At 34.7% G+C, this 20,147-nt stretch overlaps 1 protein-coding gene across 2 annotated transcripts in view; it reads left to right on the top strand.

Annotated features, from left to right (window-relative positions):
* Nucleotides 1-393: 393 nt before the first annotated feature.
* The window catches only part of SUZ12 (SUZ12 polycomb repressive complex 2 subunit), a 38,483-nt gene continuing 18,729 nt past the window's right edge, over nucleotides 394-20,147 (top strand). The window contains exons 1-6 of one of the 2 annotated variants that reach the window (XM_031468324.2): nucleotides 394-903; nucleotides 3,217-3,263; nucleotides 3,348-3,412; nucleotides 7,239-7,307; nucleotides 15,980-16,029; nucleotides 19,711-19,796. In XM_031468324.2, the coding sequence (XP_031324184.1) occupies nucleotides 630-903; nucleotides 3,217-3,263; nucleotides 3,348-3,412; nucleotides 7,239-7,307; nucleotides 15,980-16,029; nucleotides 19,711-19,796 (591 nt within the window). In that variant the 5' untranslated portion in view covers nucleotides 394-629. The remainder of the gene's footprint in view (nucleotides 904-3,216; nucleotides 3,264-3,347; nucleotides 3,413-7,238; nucleotides 7,308-15,979; nucleotides 16,030-19,710; nucleotides 19,797-20,147) is intronic. The other variant, XM_031468325.2, reaches the window with a different exon arrangement.

Below are 20,147 nucleotides of genomic sequence, written 5' to 3' on the forward strand. Positions count from 1 at the left end.
TTCAGTTCATTTAACAGGCCCCTCGCCCCCCACCCCCATTCCTCAGAGACCCGCCTCTCCTCAGGGGTCCTGTATCCCCCCGGGGGTGGCGACTGACGACGCTCAGAAGGCGAGAAACCGCTCCCTAAGCCGCTCGCTGGGTCCCTCTCTCCCCACAATGCACCGGGGCCAGCAGGAAGGCCGCTCCGACCCCTAATTTTCCCGCGAATTCAGTTCAAAGAGGCGGCCGGGCCCGCGATCGGCAGCGCGCACGGGCCAACCAAGCCGCGCCTCCGCGAGAAGCGCCTCCGCGTGACTGACGGGGGAATCCGCGGGCCAACGGGCTGGGCGGCCGGGCGGCGCGCGCTCCCGCCGGCCAATCAGGGCGCCGGGCGGGGGAAGTGGGCGGAGCGAGGCCAGGCTAGGGTGAGCGGTCTCCCGAGCAGAGCGGGGCTCTCTGGAGGAGACACTTTTTTTTACCTCCCTCCTTCCCTCCTCTCCTCCTCCCTTCCCTTCCCCTCTCCTCCCCTCTCTCCTCCTTCCCCCCTCGGTCCGCCGGAGCCTGCTGGGGCGAGCGGTTGGTATTGCAGGCGCTTACTCTCCGGGGCCGCCCGGCGGGTAGCTGGCGGGGGGAGGAGGCAGGAACCGCGATGGCGCCTCAGAAGCACGGCGGTGGGGGAGGGGGCGGCTCGGGGCCCAGCGCGGGGTCCGGGGGAGGCGGCTTCGGGGGTTCGGCGGCGGTGGCGGCGGCGACGGCGTCGGGCGGCAAATCCGGCGGCGGGGGCTGTGGAGGCGGCGGCAGTTACTCGGCCTCCTCCTCCTCCTCCGCGGCGGCAGCGGCGGGGGCCGCGGTGTTACCGGTGAAGAAGCCGAAAATGGAGCACGTCCAGGCTGACCACGAGCTTTTCCTCCAGGCCTTTGAGAGTAAGTGCGTTTCAGGCTCTGAAGGCAGGAACCCCCACTCTTCCAGCCTCAGGGGGCCAGGACACTCGTGCTGGGTTCCCCTTCCTCCCCGGGAGTCGATTTGATTCGGGAGTGGAGGGCGAAATTGAGGGGGCCGGTCCCCCTTCGTGGGTTACGGCTCCAGGGGCCCTAAGTCTAGGGCCTTCTGGGGGAGGTGGGCTAGGGGGTCCAGGTGAGGTTCTTGCTTCCCGGAAGATTTACAGGCGAGCGGAGGCAGTGGGGCCCCACGTTAAGAGCAGGCTTCTTTTAGATGAGGAGGTCACAGTTGGACTGTACAGTTGGGTCTGCAGTCACATCCCAGGATTAGTTCTTGATTTCTTTCATGCCTTCCGTACTCAAGAAGTGCAAGGGTGTCGGTTGTAGGTTTGAAGGAGCAAAATTAAGCTCTAGAAGAGAGGAGTGCAGTAAAATCGACGAAATTGTAATTAATCTGAAATGTCTTCGCACCAACTTGGTGCTGCTTGTTAACATGGCACCTTTTGATGCTCTGAACCTTTCAAATTTGTCTACCCATTTCGTGGATACGTAAACTGAGACAGGCAGTGTGTAAGCATCTCACTTCTCTCGAGACGATCTCAGAAGTCAGCCCGTCGTACTTGTTTTAATTTCGGGCCATTTTTCTTATGTCACTTTCTGTTTTTAAGGTCTGTTTCGAGGGCTTAAAACTACCGCTTAATTTGGAAAGGAGGGCAAGGTGTCTGGAAACGAACAATAGAATTTATAAGAAACATCATGATTATAAGTAATGTGAACTGTTCTTTAGTGAATATTACCTGCTGATTGTTTTCCTTTTTGCGTTTGTGTGGATATTGTCGTTTGAATGATATTTAGTAGCTAAATACCTTACAGAAACTTGAATAAACTCATCCCTACCACCCAATGTCTTTACAATTTTCCGTGGCATATGTTAAGGGCATGGTATCAGCTGTTCTTGGAAAGATGTATTACATTGTTTAATACCCTTCTTTCATTCTAATTAATGCTTCATGAAATTCTAATTGGAATTTAATACAAGGAATTTCAGTTTTTATTGAAATGAATATTGAATCTGCTTGAGAGAGAGTCACATTATTCTTGCTTTTGCTTAATATACTTTGAAAAATCTGGAGAGGCTTTAAATTGGAAATATGGTGAAGAACTGAAGGACAGAGATGACGATAAACCTACATATTTGTAGCCCTTCTAAAATATCTCATCTCCTTTTAGTTTATTTGAAACTAAAACTAAACTAACTGAAGACTAAGTGGAAAATTTTAAAATTCTTTCTAAATGTTAAGACAAATCTTCCAAGAAAGTTTTAGCTATTCTGCTTTCTGATGAGTCTACTTTGGAGAGCTGAACTGTCATTAAGAGTTAGATTTGATCACAGAACAACTTGATTCTTCTCTAATGTTGATCTTGGTTTCAGAGAAGTTTAAGTGCTTTGATGTATTAACTAATATAGTTAGTCATATTAGGTCTTTTTGATACTGCTTTATTTAAAGAAACGTGATTCTGAGGTACTATAGTATTTGTATATAAAATATTTTCTATGTATAACTTAAGTCCCTTATAACAAGTTTTAACTAAACAACATTAAAAACACTTTGGGAATCTATTATTTTAAAAATAGATGTTGAGGTAGTATTTACATATTGAGATAATATTTACATTGAGCCAAACAGGTAGAAACTTCAACTATAACTAGACACAGTCATTAAAAATTTTAGCTACAATTTGTGTCTTAGATTTCTTTCAATACTGACTTCCATCACATCTGAATTAGAATGTCTATCTAGGTAACGGTTTTATCCTGTTTTGGCTGACTAATGTACAAACTTTTGAAAAGGCCAGTTAAAAAGTGAAAATCTCATTTTGTTATTTGGCATCAATAAGTAGTTCTTTTTCTGAATCCAGCTACCTCATTTCAGCTACTTTTTGGAAGGAGATGGGTTATAAATAGTTTAAATTAGCTAAGTTAAATGAATATAGCTACTTTTCAGTTCTGCATACAGACCAGTTTAAAAATAGCTACCTTAGAAATTCAAGGCTTAAGAACAAGATTGTAGAAAACTTTAAAGATGTTGATGCATTTTGTGAATGTATGCTGTAGATTGAATTTCTTTTGATGTAATTGTACATAGTAATTTTCTTGAAGTAGATATTCAGTACGTGATTCTGTATCAGGTGATTGGGTTATATAGGTTATAACACGGGCTGGGTTGGTATTTTCTTGACAACTTAAGTAATGAGTAAATATAGGTGATATTTGGATTTTGTTTTCCTGTTACCTAGAACCAACGCAGATCTATAGATTTCTTCGAACTCGAAATCTTATAGCGGTAAGTGAGCAACAAAATTCATCAGTATTATTTTTTTCCTAGCATTTCACCTATTTAATTTTAATATTTTAACTTTTTTTATAGCCAATATTTTTGCATAGAACTCTTACTTACATGTCTCATCGAAACTCCAGAACAAACATCAAAAGGTACATTTTATGAATCTTATTTCAAGTTGATCAAACCATGTTAAAAATTTGTTTTAAAGTTCTATTTCTAATGAAGGATTAAATATGAAAACTGAGGTAAAAGAGTGACTGATTGAATTGGTTGCAAAGTGATTTTTAATAATACCATTTTTGTAAATCCTGGTTTATTGCCAGTTTTTTCCTAATAGAAATGGTTTGGTAGTGAAGTAAGTGATTTTACTGACTTATGTTTTTACTCTGTGTTAATAGTTATTTTCAATTTTGGTAGAAGTTGAGAATGTAAATATTTTTACTAAAGGACTCAGGGGAACCATCTTTGATACATAAATTTATATGTTCTAACAGTAATGAATTCCCTTCTATGATGATAGATTCAGAAAGTCTCATTTTATATCTCTGGTGGTGGTCTTATTAAAGGGGAAATACTTTTGAAGTCAATAGAATGAATGTCCTTAAAAAATTCTTAATCATCCAGTCTTAAAGTGGAGTCTGGAGGTGTCGGGGAGCTTATTTTTGGTTTGTAACATTTAGCCATATGTAATTATGGAATGCTAGTTTCTTGTTCTGCACACATGATTATTTATTGAGCATATCAAGTGAACAACTTTAAATTTAAAGGAGAGAACTTCTGCTAAGAATTTGGTATTGTTACAGTCTTGACTTAGTAAAACTTAAGCTATTATAGTAAACTTTGAAACTAGACTCCTTTGGAGATTCCTACTGTTTACTAAGTAAGCATTATGTTTTCTATAACAAGACATAGTTTAGCTTTGTAGATATATCTAGGTGTATTTTGAAGGATTGAAATGTTTAAACTATTTGTCTTCTGGTAATCTTTCTGAATCTAAAGAGAGCAAGCATTGCATTAAATGGGTGAAACCTGCCAAGTGCCTAAATAGCTAAGAAGAAGGTGATAGATTAGGCAGCAGAATAAAATACTGAATGTTTTGAACTATGCCAAGGTTCAGGAAACTTTTTCTGTAAAGGACCAGATAGTAAATATTCTAGGCTTTGTGGTACAGGAAACAGAATTGAGGATATTCGGTAGCATGTATGTACTTATACAAAAAAAGAAAACAAATGTTCACAGATTTCTAATTGAAGAAATTCACAATATAATATTTGAGTACAATGTTTTATAATACAGGCCTACTAGTGAGAAATGTGGGATTCTTTTTATTTTTGCAGGGTTGGGGGGTAACATTTAGCTTAATTGGGATTTAGAGTTAGTGTTCTCCATCATCATATCAATTGCAAATTTTTATCTGTAAAAACCATCCTTAGCTCATGGGCTGTACAAAAACAGACAGCAGGCTGGATTTGACCCACTCTGTAATTTGCAGACCCTTAATTTATTCTACAAAACTAGGAGAATTTGATTAAGTAGTAAAGTTTTTCCTTTAGTATTTTTAATATAGAGGATCACTTATCTAGAATGCTGCCTGATTTTAATTTAAAAGTGATAAAGTGTTCTCCAAAAAAATTTGAGTTATTCCATAAGTGAATTTAAAATATATACATTTAATCTCTAAATTCATCACTTTCACACCATGTTTATTAGACTATTTGACTGTCTCGTTGTAAGATACATTTCTGTTGTCTGCTAATGGGTGGAGGCAATTTTAAAAGCTCGGTAGTAGAAATGAACTTTCTTAATTTATTGCTCTTTAGGTAAAAACTTGTCTTTGGGACAGTTTTGAAGCAGTTTGCCATCCAAGAAACATACACATTCCATTTAATTTATTTTCATACAAAAATGCATTAGGATCACTTAATTCTTTTGTTGTATGCCTTGCCTATGTAAGACATTAAGACTGATTTTTAACAAATTGTACCACAACTTGTATCTTCAAATGAGTTGTCATTTTTGGAGTAGTTGGTGCTTTTGGAAGGTAGTTAATTTAGCCCAGTGATTGTGGTCTTTGCTTAAAATGCTTTGGAACTCCTTTTGTACTGTTACAACAACATAATATTCATTGTTGGAATAAAATCACTCTTTTTGAGGTTATACACAAGGTGTAACAATTCTGGTATATTTGTTAAACTCACCTTTTACTTTTGTTGCATTTCATGGAAGTATTCAAATTCTGTAGGTTGACACTAGTGCAGTGGAAATACTGGTGAGGAGAAGGGCATCTTTTATTGACTCCATTATACTAGGTTTCATGTAAGCTGTTTCTGAATCCTCTCCCCAAAATTTCCTGAAGTTGAATATTTAGAATATTCTCCTTTTTGATAAACTTTTGATAACTATTTCCCTTGTTAAATCTGAGCTATAGTAGCAGTACCTTTGTAAAGAACAGAATTAACTGATGTTGGGAGGTGGGGCTGCTTTTGTGTAGTTGCTTTTATAGTTTGTTTTGTTTTTCCTAAGAAATGCTGAGTTGCCTGTATGATCTTAACCTATTTCAAATGTTTGTTAATATTCACTTTTCCTGTGTACAACTCCATAATGTTGGAAAAGATGAAACTTGTGACCTACAGTCTGAACTTTTCTTCCTACATACAGGATTTCTTCTTACTCTACAGAAAAATAAACATATTGTTCTTAAAAGTTTTCAGTAACTTTACAACCCTTCTCAGTAGTACATTTCAGTATTTATACTGAAAAGGTCTTTGTAACTGGCCTAAAAGAATCCTCAGTTTTTCATCTTTCTTCTCTTATCTGTGGAGATTGAAAATGTATTGCCATCCTTCATAAAGAACTTCTTACTGTGCTTTATTAGATGTAAGTTTAATATTGATGTTTTTGGTAACTCTAAAGGTAAAGAAAGAAGCTTTTTTAAAAAAGATCTTTTGTTAATGGAGGCTATTTATTCACCTGAAATAGAGATTGTATCAATTCTGCTCTTTCTATCAGTATTTTATGGCAATATATTTACAGTAACATTTCTCTACTGATTATTTTTATAGTAATAGAATATAATAGCTATTTTTGAGGAATGAGCATGTTAGTAATTTCTAGTATCTGAATTCAGTCTTTACAAATTAATGTGAAATAGGTGAATCTTTTCAAGTTCTAAATTTGAAGAGAATATATGAGTATAGATGGAAATATTTGATTCCAGTTAACATGTTATATTTGGGTCTAGATTTTCAGCCACTAGGACATAATAGATCACTTTAAAAAGTAAGATGAGATTGTTTTAGAATCCATTCATTCTAAAATTGCTTGGTGGGGGTGTGGTTATTAATTTAAGTTTCTACTTTGGAAAATCACTTTTTTCTCTTAAACTTGTCAAGTTAAAAGCTGATAATGTTAAAATTTTATTTTTTTTAGCTTTTATTAACTTCATACATTTTGTACTTTCATACTTGTCAGTGTCCTTAATAGAAGTATGAATGTTTAAAAGTATACATAATTTGCATTTGTTTGGCTCGAGTCCAACAGATGCTTGAATACCTACCAAATAAAAGGCAGTATGCCAAGCACATGTGGTTTTGCTTGAAGAAAGCCAGTCTCTGCCCTTCAGGAGCTTATAATCTAGTAGAAATAAAGTATTTATTCAAGTTTCACATTTAGGGGACGTTAAGTGTCAAAATAAAAATAAACCAAGTGCCGTAGGTAGGGAGAAATCACTCTGGTTTGGGAATAATTACAAAAGGTTTCGTGGAAAAGTTAGCGTTTGAGATGGGACGTGAAGGCTTGTCTGCTGTATTTTAACATACACTGTCTCAGTATTTTTTTTTATGGCTAACGATCCATAATTTATCTTATTAAAAATAAAATCAGATTTCCATCTTGCCTATTGCAGTGACAATAAAGTGTAACCTGTTTGTTTTTCCCAGTTGAGAAGTGATTATTTTGTTTATCTGTTTCTTCCAGGAAAACATTTAAAGTTGATGATATGTTATCAAAAGTAGAGAAAATGAAAGGAGAGCAAGAATCTCATAGGTAAGATAACTTATCAGTTTGACATTAAGTGACATAACTTGAGGAAAGAGGAAAGATTATAGTGATCATTTTCCTAGTAATTATCTCAATATTGTAAGGAGTTAGAGGGAACCTAAGAGGTCAGTTGGCCCAAACCTGTACACAAATCAGGGTTACTTCTTCTGTACTTCCCTGGCAGAGAATCAATCCTTAAGCCTTATCTTTTTCATCTCCAGTGCTGGAAACTCATTGTTTTCTAAGGCAGTTCTGTTCATCATTGTTTTTCTCTATTACAAACTGCCTGCTTGTTGAATCAAAGTTACTCTAACTTCTGCAGTTGGTATTAATCCTTCTGCCTCATCTAAGGAAGAATGGAGACTCATTTTTATGGTATACTTACTATATACTGGGTGTTATGCTTAACAATATCGCACCTTTTCTAAGTAAGCATCTTCAAATATGAGAGAAGCTTTTTTTTTTCCATCTTGTCCTTCCTCTTATTTACATCCTTCAGATGAAATATTCCTAACTTTATTTTATATTTGAAATACGTATATCACGTGATAGTTTCAGAAACCTGGCCCTTTGGACAGAATCTTATTTTGTATGTTTTCAAATGTAGCACTGTGAAACTAATCCCTGAATATTCTGACTCACCTATTATCTGCCTGGGCTAGACAGTATGCTTCCATTCCTAGACAGTATGCTTCCATTTATTATTTGATGTGTAAACTAAAAAAAGTTGAATATTACTCTAAAGAGAAATAGAAACTTGGGTGGTATTTGTTTATTCATTGACTACTTTTAGGGAGAGTATAAAACTAAAAATATTAGATTTTTTTTTAATGGAATAGGAAAAATTGCCACATGGATTTTTCTTTTTCTCTTGAAATTTTAAATCATGTATTACCAATTTAGATAGGATATACACAATTTAATGATGCATAATTTATAGTTTTTCATTTTTGTGATTGGTATAAGATGTCATTTCTGTAGTTGCTTTCAAATTTGGCTTTTCAACTATTTGTTACTTGAATTTTTAAAATCACATTTAAAAATTTTTGTATCTTGCAATCTTGTCGGACTGAAGTATAGTTTATATTTCCGTATCTAGGCAATTCTGACTTGTAAATAAGCTTTGATAGTATATTCTAGAAGCTGAGATCCCAAATCTTTACTTAATCTATTACTGCCCAGAATACCTTACAATATGAGTATATATGGACTAAACTGGGTACCCTCTAGGGTATCCCCAGTGTATGCACACTCTGTTCTTTGCTTGCATTTCTCTTCCTTTGTCTGTTCGCCTACACTAGCCAGAGCTCTTGGGATCCTCAGGGTCTTTTTTACTTAAGTATAAGCTGTAATCAGAACTTGATCTGACATCCTCACTTCTTTTCTCCTGAACACCTTAATACTTTGCCCTCCAAGTCTTTAGGGGCTAATGTGAGAAGGAAGAATAAACCAAGAAGAAGAAAACTTGACCCTTCATCTTCCCCATCAAGGTTTTACCTTCATCACTACTAAATCCTACCACTATCTCATTATGACGTTGGTTTTGATAAATACTATAGAACTTCCCTTAGAGTATGTGTTGTGAGGAAGGTAGATTATACTGATCCGTTCTCTGAATAATCATTCATCCAATAAGTATGTTCCTTTTGACCCAGTGGGCTCAACAGCTAGGCCACTACTACAACAGGGCTGTTGTTAGTCAATTCATAGAAACATCGGAAGGTTGTATGGAATTCCTGCTTATAATTTTAAATAACAACTTTTTCAGTCTTTAGGATCCAGCTGGGACCAGTGAGTTGGCCATTTCAACCCCCCCAAGATCTTTTTTTTTTTTTAAACAGACCTAACTCTGTTGGAGCTGACCATGCTTACTTAATACCCAACGAGGCACTTTAGGCCCAGAGGTATTGAGTTACTGTAGTAGGTGCTTCGACTCCCCTAAGATCTTTATGAATGTCTCATTGTTGCTCCCAGAGTCACTAAACTTAATTGGGAAATTGCTTCATTTTAAGTTTACCCCCAAGGCCCTATATTACTAAATTCATTCAATGTATTTCTCATCTCAAATGAGGCATAATTCTGTTGTTCTCCTAAACTTATCACATAGGATTGTAAGAAGTTCCCTAGACACCGGTATATAATGCCAGCACTATAAAACTTCTCTTGTAAAACCTGTGGTCAAATTCTCTTATGAGAGAACAAAATAAATCTTTGTTATTCCATGACATTAAGTAACAGAAGTTAAGCTCTTAAATCATGTACAAAGAAAGTCTCCATCTATGTTTTTATTCTGTACCATCTCAAACATAGTGATCTTGTTCAGTTTAATTGGATCCTGGATCTGTTCGACAGCTGCAGTCTGGGAGTCTTCTACTGGAGCTCATGTTCTTTAAGTAGTTCCACAGTTGTAATGTATATGTCCACTCTCAAACCCAATGTATTTCATCCTCCAAAGTTCTAGGAGACTGTAAGATACCCAAAAATACCGTAGTGCTACAGCCCAAAAGTTAGAACAATCAAATACCTAGCCTATTTATGACAGTTGTAGTGGCTTAGAAATGAAACCAAATTCCCAGCATTGTCTGCACAAACTGTAGTTGGTGTTTCGGGATTTTTTTTTTTTTTAATACTCTACTTGTCACAAATAATGGCAGCAATTTATTAGGGGAAGGAGCTGAGAGAAAGAAATATGGGACATTTCATGGTTTTCACTTCTTTATGGTGTCAGTCAATTCATGACCAGACTGCAAGATCAGAATTGCATTTGTAACCCTAAAACTCAACAATAATGCTCACCATCTGTGAAGATTGTTTCTTTTCTTGAACAGTGGCTTCTGAAAACTCCACAACAATTAGCAAATTTTAGAAATTCGTAGTGGTCATGTCTATAGTCTCCCAAGTTTTTCCTGATGTTTCTACTTGCTTTTTTTGGTGTGGTTACGTGTGTTTAAAATACATTTATTTTCTTTTTAGAGTATCTGATATAATGCCTTATATTCTATCCTCTCCGTCTCTTGCATCTGGCATGCCAATTTTTTGTGGGTTTTAAATTTATTTTGAGTTTTGATGAAGCACAGTGGTTTATTGGAGTAAATCTGATCTCTTTGTAGTTTTCCATTCTAGCAGGATCCCAGAGGTCTCTTGGGCTGTTAATCCTATGAATTTTGAAATTCTTTAGCCATAACTCCTGACTTCTAGGTGCATCTCCACTGACTGAAAGGCAGCATGAAAAGATTTCCAAATTGGAATGGCTTCCAAAAGTATGTCGTATCGTAAAATTAGAAGCACTTCCACTTAATCATTTTCTACTCCTGTTCCACTGTTAGTAGCTGGAGAAATCCCCTCAAAAGATATTTTCAAGCTTATGTTTTAGGTAGGTTGATAAAGTAAAGTGCCTTTCATCACTTTTTTTTGTTGTTGTTTTTGAATAGTAATCTTTCGAATTAGTAGTCTTCCTATTCTTACCTTTTTGTAGTATAACAAAATCTGAATCTATTTTTTTCTGGAATTCCCATTTCCTTAGTGTACCATGCCACAGAGAATGTACTGAGTCCTGGGGGATATGATGAAGACCTTGTCTTTATGGAGCTAATTGGAAATTAGGAGAAAAAGACATAATTGTATAATAAATATAAGTGCTGGGAAGGAAAAGTACACATAGGGAAACCGGGGGTTTATAAAAGCAGGAGAATCAACTCTTGAGATGTTTGAGATGTTGGATTTGGGAATAGTGATGTTCAATGAGGGCTTTGCTGAAGAAAGGAACTAAGATTTGGGAGCTGAGTATAGGAGTAAAATGGGGAAAGAGGGTGAGCAAATAGGCGAGATTCTAAAGGGAATGTTACACATAACATCATTTGAGGCCAGAGTAGCTGAGTAGAGAGTAGGGAGAGTGACATTTGATGAGGCTGCGACAGATGGTCATGACCAGATAATGCAGAGCTTTTTAGACTGTTTAAGATACTGGTCTTTGTCCTAAGAAAGCCATAAATTAATGTATCTATTAATGTAATAAATATATGTAAGTATATTGCATTAATAGTGTTTCCCCAGCCTTCTCTTTTGTGTATTTAGCTGCATTTTTAAAACTTCAGGCCGCTTGCTTCTTGTGTTGATTGTGTCTTTCCCACCATAAGATCTGATGTCTTCCTCCCCTTTCTCTTTTTTTTTTTTTTTAAAACAACCCTGTCTTGACTATAAGTTTTGAAGTTATTTTCAAATCAGCACCTTTTCAAACTTATTTTAGTTGTTCCTTTTTCAGAACCTGGGCCATAAATTTCTTTGTATGTATCTACTTCTGAAGGTATCATTCACCAGTGAAGGCCTTATCATTCACCACCGAACATAAAAGATTCTTAAAATCTAAGTGTTTAAGAACAAATTTTTTAAATGTTCCTTCTTGTATAATCTTTGGGTTTACAATAATTTCTTTATATTTTGTCTATAATATTGCTGGAAGGTGATTTCACTTATATGTAATGGACTCCCGTGCCTCATTCAACTTTATCTTCTCACTACAAAGGTCTGAACCTCAAAAGAGACACTGGATTCCAGAATAATGGACTTGACGCAGTCACCAGTTCCTCAGCTTTATATGTCATAGCATTAAATGTAATAGTGTAGATGCCAAATAACTTATCAAATTTGTCTTGTTTTGAGGTGATACAGCCATGGTCCTAGAAATGAAGCCTTATTCCTGCACTGTCAAATTAATGTATACAAATTAGAAGCACTGTCTTAGTCTCTTTCCTGCATAAAAATGTTGGTCCCTCAGAGGGTACTGGCTATTCTTAAAATTTGAGTTTCCTGCATGAACCTCATCTCAAAATGTTAGTCTGTTAAGAATTTAAATTTACTTAAACTCACTCTGTGAACTACTTTAGAATTGTCAGATGCTTGTGCTTGGAACCTCATCCCCAGATTTCAAATTCCCCCTCTAGTTTCCCATTGCTATCTTGCTTGCTTCCTAAGAAGATTCAGATAGGGAACACACAAAGATGAACCAAATTCTTATCTGGTATCTCATCCTGATCGTCTAAGCTAGATCCTGGGCTGTTTAAGACCAAATAGGTCAGATCAGTCCTACATATTTCTTTCTTCCCCACTTCTGATCCAGCTTAACCAGTTAAGATGTGGATACAGTAGCCACAAGAGGGAAGCGGGTAAATCAGGAAGGAAAAGAAAACTGACCTTTTTACTTGGACTAAGCCACCTGTGGGAGGGAACAACTAGGCCTCATTGTTACATTTTATTCTGGGTACCTATCAGAGAGTTTACTTTTAGGAGGGGGGGAGGGGAAATTGCATAGCAAATCACACTTCCAGAGTTATTTTTTTAAGTTGGTTAACTGAAATTTGAAATTCCTTTTCTCAATGTTGTAATGATGGCTGAATGTGCTTGCCATCTCATTTAATTTATAATGTACTGTTTAAAACTGTCTCAAACCATCCTGTGAAGGTGAAGGACCTTTTTATTTGTTTTTAATTTCCAGTATTTTGTGGATGAATACTTTTGTAAATATACTGACCACATACTTGGATGCTATGGCAATGCTTAATTTCTGTTAAGTGTTTGTAAAGTCTTATTCTCAATTTCTTACATGTTGTGGAATGGTAACACTTTCCCCAGTGATCTCAGTGTGCAGACCATGTTTTAAGGAATACTGAAATATTTTCTGGGGTAGATCAATGCAAGATATTTCTGTCATTTCACAGTTGGAACTTAGAATCACATTTCCTGTAAAAGCAATGTAAATAATATTATAGGTTCTATGGTATAATGGGTCCTGATCCCTGACCTTAAAAATCTTATTACTCTAGGGAGGACATTATTATCCTTATGAAAAGCATTTTTTAAAAAAACACCTTTATTGTGGTATAATACCTATATAGTAAACTACACATTTCAGATGTACAATTTGATGAGTTTTGATGTATACACCCGTGAAACCACCACAATCAAGATAGCTAGCATTTCCATCACTCCCCAAGAGGTGCAAATTTTGAACTCCTGATTTATCCTTTCCCACCCCCTTTCCCCTCTGGTAACCATAAGTTTGTTCTCTCTGTCTGTGAGTCTGTTTCTGTTTTGTAGATATGTTCATTTGTGTCTTTTTTTTTTTTTAAGAGTCCAAATATAAGCGATATATGGTATTTTTCTTTGTCTTTCTGGCTTACTTCACTTAGAATGACAATTTCCAGGTCCATCCATGTTGCTGCAAACGGCATTATTTTATTCTCGAAAAGCATTTTTTGAGTGCCTTTCTGTAAGACACTACTAGGTGCTAGGGACACTGATAATAGTAAGATGTCAGAAGAGAATGTATGTGAAAAAATTGTGACAAAAAAGTTGTAAATTCAAATGCTTATGAAGGAAGTTAAGCTCTGGGATGGTTGGGGATGGAGTCTTTGTGGAAGAAGGAGAAAGTGTTTTGATGGATTATTAATTTCTCAAAGCTTCACAATCTTGAGAGGTCATTTCCTCATTTTATAGATACTAGGTCACAGCTAATAACTGAATCCAGAATTCAAACTACGATTTTCTGGGTCTGTTTTATCATTCTATCCTACTTTCCTATATAAGGCTTTAGTGGAAATAAGAAGAAATGGGAGCGGTATTATTGACAGCAGTTAGACAAAAGATTTGGCAGTTGGGGACCGATTAGAAAATTTGGAGAAAGGAATGACGAATACAAAATGGTGTTTTAAGAAAATTTAACCTAGCCTTAGTATGTAGTTTTAACTGAAGCAACCAAGAGTAGGATAGATTGGTTGTGACTAATGGGTTATCTTCTAACATGTGGAAATTAGAATATTTCTCTCTTTCAGTTTTGTTCTGGAGTTTCACTAATTCTGCATTGTAAGGTTACATTTATGGAATAATTTTTATAGGAAAATACTAGTTATCTTTTAGTAAAATGGCATGTAGATTGTAGATACACTTTTTAAAAGTCAACTTGAGGCATAATTAACATTCAGTAAAATACACCCACCTTAAGTATATAGTTTGGGTTTTGACAAACGTATACACTTGTATAACCATAATCACAGTCAAGATACAGAACATTTTCATCAGCTTGAAAAAGTCCTTTGAGTTCCTTTATAGTTGATCCCCTTAATGTACTGTTTTTTGGAGGGGGGTGTGAATTATATGCAGTCAAATTCCCTCTTTTTAGTCACGTGACAGCTGTTACAATTAAGATAAGAAACCCTACAAATTCCTTCATGCCTTCTTTGTAGTCAACCCTCCCTCTCTTCATTCCTGATATGCTTTAAAAATATATCTGATTCATGTAATATATACACGAGAAAGCGAGTCATATACATGAATTACCTGTTTTAAAGAATCCCATTGTATACATTTTTATTTTCTTGATACTTAAGTTACAGTTGTTATTCTTAGTTTTCCTTTATGTTTATGCTTTCTAACTCTGCTTGGACCCTTTTTCCCCAGTCATTTTGTTGTCTACTGATATCCTAGCATACTTTTCTTAGTCCTATTCTAGAAATGCCCTTCAAGGCCCCCATCCTGTATTTTTTTTTAGCATACACTTGCATAGATTACCTCACTAAGAAGACAGAGGCATCCTCACATCTTCGGTTGAAGTATCTCATTTACCTCATATTTCTCTAAGAAAAAAGTCCTGGGCAAAGTTACAAAGCTAACCTATTTATAAAATGTCCTCATTTCCAATCATTACTTGCTCCTTAATGCTCTTGCCTCTAAGTCTTTGTATAACTCTTTTCCTCTGATTATAAGAATGCCTATATTATAAGCGTCATTTTTTAAAAGGCAAAAAACATATTCTTTATTGATCTTTATTACCCTTTAACCTCCATTTACTTTCATTCTTTACACTAGTAAATTTCTTGAGTAAGGGATCAGTACTGCTTCCCTTTTCCCAACATCTGTTCTCTGTAGCCCTCTATAACCTGATGTCTGTGGCAGAAACTATGTTCTGGAAAGTTAGGAATGGCTCCTGATCAGTGGCTCTTTTCCAGTTTAAAGGTGCTACAAAAGCCTGTTGATGTTTTTGTTTATTCTATCCCATCTTAAGTAGTTTTTCCTTTGTTACAGATATTTTTCAGAACAAAACGATCACCATAGTTTATGCTTCCTTTTCATTGCTTCTGAAATTAAAAGTGAAAATGACGTTGAAACAGTAAATTACAAATCTATAGATTTGTGATTGTGTATTTCAACCTTAATTGAAATAGGAAGTGATGGTTCTGCATCATTTGATAGGAGGATGAAATCCCATAGCTTGAAAATATTCAAACACTTTTGCATGGATTCAGTAACTCTTAACAAAATCTTCTTGAGGAGTAGAAAGGGAAACCTGCCCCCGTTTTGTAAGCAGAACACTAGAGCACAGTAAATTATCTTGCCTTTTATTGGTGGTCTGGTTTTTTTTCCTTCCTTACTACTTTGTATTTTTGTTTTTATTTGTGTGTGTGTGTTTTTAATATGTATAGCCACACTGTTTTGAATGTCATTTAACAGGGAAAGCATTAAGTCATGGGCCTGAAGAGAAGAATAAGACAGTAATTTAATTAATATAATAATTTATTTATAAATTAACTGAAGTAGCTTTGATTTCATTGTTATATTTTAAAGTTTAGGTTATTTTTTATTACAGAACATTAAAGTGATAAAAATTTTTTGTTTGTTCTGTTTAGCTTATCAGCTCATCTGCAGCTTACATTTACTGGTTTCTTCCACAAAAATGGTATGTACTTAAACATAATTGGCATTCTAACAACAAACAAAACATCTTTGTGAATGTAAAAAAAATTATTTTTTGTGTGTGTAAATTTATAAAATTATATTTAATGAACAAGATGTTGATTCTGATTTAATTTCTCTTTAGTGGACTTCTCGAGAAATTTCTGTTACTGCTTTATGTGGTCAATGATGGGAGGTGAATGATGTAATTTGCGACTTATTAAACTTTAAAAGTAGTAGTTTTAAATTTTAGTGTGTGTAGAAACATTCTGACAGTTTGAAATATGTAGGCCTGGTCCCTACAAGGACTCAGATATAGTAGGGTTCGGTGGAGCTTAGGAGTCTTCATTTTAATAAAGCAGCAAAGTGATTTAGAAGTAGGTCGTCTGAAGAATGAGTTTTAAGAAACTCTGCCTTATAAAAGCTTTTAAAAGTTGTAAATAGACCTTAAACATAAGATTGCACTCATAGCCTGGCTTCCTTATTATTTTCTTGCTATCCATTTGAGTTTTAAATAGATTCTTAAATTGTTAAATTAATCAGTGCTGTGTGGGATCATTTTTGAAGTTAAATGTTAGCTTCATCTGGCTCATCTCTAAATAGATAAATTCTTGGTCTTACCGCTAAACCATACCTTTTAGGGCTCTAACTATTGCTATTAAAAAAAGCTGTGTAATGTTATCTTACCCAACTCAGAACCATCATCTTTCCATAGATCACAGGTAGAATACAATGGTAAAGTCTTTTAATGATTTCTTAGGTTTTTGTCATTTTTTATTTCCAATGGTTTTTGAACTTTACCAAGACTAATTATGAGAATTTTAATTAATTGCCTTAGAACATGGAATTAGGTGAAGAGTCTCCCGAGTAGAATCCTTTCTACATAAACATTCTTGAGTGTTTTTTCTAATAAAATAATGAAACACCTGAAACAGCCACTGTTACTAGTGGGGATATATCAATATGTTAGATATTATACAAAGAAAATGATATAGTCTTAAATGTTACTTCATTAAAAGAGGTGAAAGCACACTGAAGTTTTAATTGGTTTCAGCATGGATAAAATGCCACTAGGCTTGTCCATCTTAAGTTTGTGTGTGAATCTTTTAATTATCATGCAATGGAATAAAAACCTTTGTAAGAAATAGGTCAGATTGGTCATCCTTCGTATTGTTCAATAAGAAACAAGATTTAATAATAAAATGATTATATTAGAATAGTTTGATAACTAATGAGGTTTTTAATGTAAGGAATTTGAAGCTTGGTCATATCTGTATTAGTAGATAATGTAACTTTTCTTCTAGTTTTGCCTAAGATCTAGTCTTTTGAGGGGGGGTCCACTTTTTTTACATGGAAGTAACCTGAGTAGCACCTTCATGTGTTTTTTTTTTTCCCCTAAATCATTTTTTCTAATCATTCATCATACTTGCTTTTCTGTGGTACTTACAAGGTGCATGGACTCTAATACTTTAGCAGATTATCATCTGAATTTTATAGGTTTCTTAGCCCTTTGCTGTCATGGACTTTATAAAACATATATAAAGTATTTGTCACTGAAATTAATGGATGTTAATTGAATATTTACTAATTAGTATTAAATAATATTTGATTAATTAATAGTAATAGAATTTACTTGAATTAATTAGTTGAAATTAATTTGAATGTGGTGTAATAAACTTTTTTCCCGTCTACATGACAAAAAAGTTCAAAAATTGCTTAAATTCACTTCGTTTTTATTTTTTATTTTTTGATATTATAAAGTAAATGAGAAAGTAAACTCTGTCGATACTTCTATTTCCAGAAAATAATTTCCCATTGTAACTTTGAAATTAGTGGAAGTTGGAAAGAAGCAGATATATTGCCTCTCTTGTCTGTTAAAGGTATACTTGTAGTTTTTTTTTTTTTAAAGAAATAGTATTTTTAAGAAACCAGGACGAAAAGCAACATCAGGATCCCTAAAATCTGATTATTCTTTTGTTTTTAAATGGAGGCTTTTTTTAGCAGTTACTACGTGAAACTACTTAGAATGAATATACAAAGATTATTAGGGTACTGTTTTCATGGTGAGTATTGTTCAGAGAATTTTTGTTACTGCATTTTAGACTTTTAGTTATTTTTTGTTACACTAAGTTATTTTTATCCTGAATATATGTAATTCAAGAGACTGACTTAGATGTATTTTATGTATACACCCTGAGTAAGAAGGATGTTTTTAAGTAGAAAAAAGTGATGTCTAAAATCTCAGAACAAAATTTATTTTATTTCTGTGTTTATGTATTTATCTCTAACATATATTATTGAAATTTAATGATGAATGAATGATTAAATATTTAAAGTTTTAGACTATTAGTTGAAATCGAGTAAAGACAAGTTGTAGGGGAGCATTGTGGAACCTTAATTTGCAGAAGCCTTTGTTAGTTAATTGATACAGAGAGTATTACTTAAACTTAAGATTCCTAAACTTTATAAACCAAGAGATTCCCCTAGGTGGTAAATAATATCTTGATTTTTGCTATCTCTTCTAGGCTTTAGAAAAATTCTAGGGGAAAGGTCAAAAAAGAGCTGTCTTTCTTATGAAATGATAATGTAATGTTTATATTATGTAACTTTTATGTTTAATATTTTTTCAAATTCACTTCTTAAATCCCTTTGGTTACAAATTTTGGTCAAATCAAAGAACTTTTTAGTTTAATATGTGTTCAAAATGAAATATGTAAAATAGTAACCAATTCAATTTAAATGTTTTGGGATATTTTTTTTTTGCTTTTTCACTCAGTTTTCATTTTTTTTGAGTTTTGTCCATGTTTACACACATAATTATACTTCATTCATTTGCATTGCTATTTAATAGTAATCCATTGTAGGAATATACCACAATTTACTCACCCATTCTTTTGGTTATGGATATCTGCCTTGCTTCTAGAGTAAAATTCCTAACCTCAAGATAGGCTTACACAGTTTTTAAATATTTAGGGTAACCATATAATTTGTTGTCGAAACTCAGACACATTTGAGAGTGAAAGGAAATGGTGCTAATAATTACACCAGGACAACAGGCATAAACCATTTTTTATGTTACCCTATAAATACTGAATATTATCCTAGGATTTCTTAATCAGCCCCCTAAGGTGAAGACTGAGGCACTGAAATCCAATCCTGCTTAACTGATGGTTCACATTTCAGTGCCGTTAGCATCTGTAAATTTATCTTTAAGTAATTTTCCTAATAGATTTTGGGAGAAGGAAGAAAAATTTAAATGTTTATTTTTTGTGTTACTGCTCATGAATTTATTTCGTTTGTGCTTTCCACCAAGAAGCTTTAACTGTATTTGTCAAAGATACTTTTGACTAGAAGTTTATTCTTTTCTTATCATAAATGTTAAATCTATAGCAGAAGTAACTTTTTAGTATTAATTAAAATAACTAATTTTTAAAATTCATCTTATTTGAATAAAAAAAATCAATATGTAGGAAGGTGATTATAATTGAAAGGTTTATTTAAATGACTATTATATATAAAGGCTTTTAAAGCATTTGCTGCAAATTTGGAACTGATTTTGGGGAAAAGGAATGCGTGAATTTTTGAGAGAGCTTCATTAGAGGAAGTCTTTTTTGTTCGAAATTGACTTAGGAAAACGAGTACTTTTTTTAAAAAATAGATTTTAAAGTGTTGATTTTCTATTTAGATAAGCCATCACAAAATTCAGAAAATGAACAAAATTCTGTTACCCTGGAAGTCCTGCTTGTGAAAGTTTGCCACAAAAAAAGAAAGGTAACATGTAAAATGATATTGGTAGATTAAATGGAATATTTTTCATTGAATATGTTTATCTGTATGTATTATATTTTTAAACTTTAAAAGCTTTTCAATATGTTGATGGCTGAATTGTAAAACTGATAATCTCTTTTGTCAACCTCTCATATTTTCATGTTTTTTTTTTTCTAGCTTGGCTACAGATATCTGCATAAAATATTTATGCTATAAGAGTCTTGACAGTGAAAGGAAAAAGCTATCTTTTAGCATCTTAGGACATAAATGCAATTGCTTCCCTGCCAGTCCAGTCTCTTAGCTTATTTTTTTAGCTATTTGTACACATTGAAATTTTAAATAAGGGTTAAGAGA

Source organism: Camelus dromedarius, chromosome 16 (assembly GCF_036321535.1).
Source record: "Camelus dromedarius isolate mCamDro1 chromosome 16, mCamDro1.pat, whole genome shotgun sequence".
NCBI lineage: Eukaryota > Metazoa > Chordata > Mammalia > Artiodactyla > Camelidae > Camelus > Camelus dromedarius.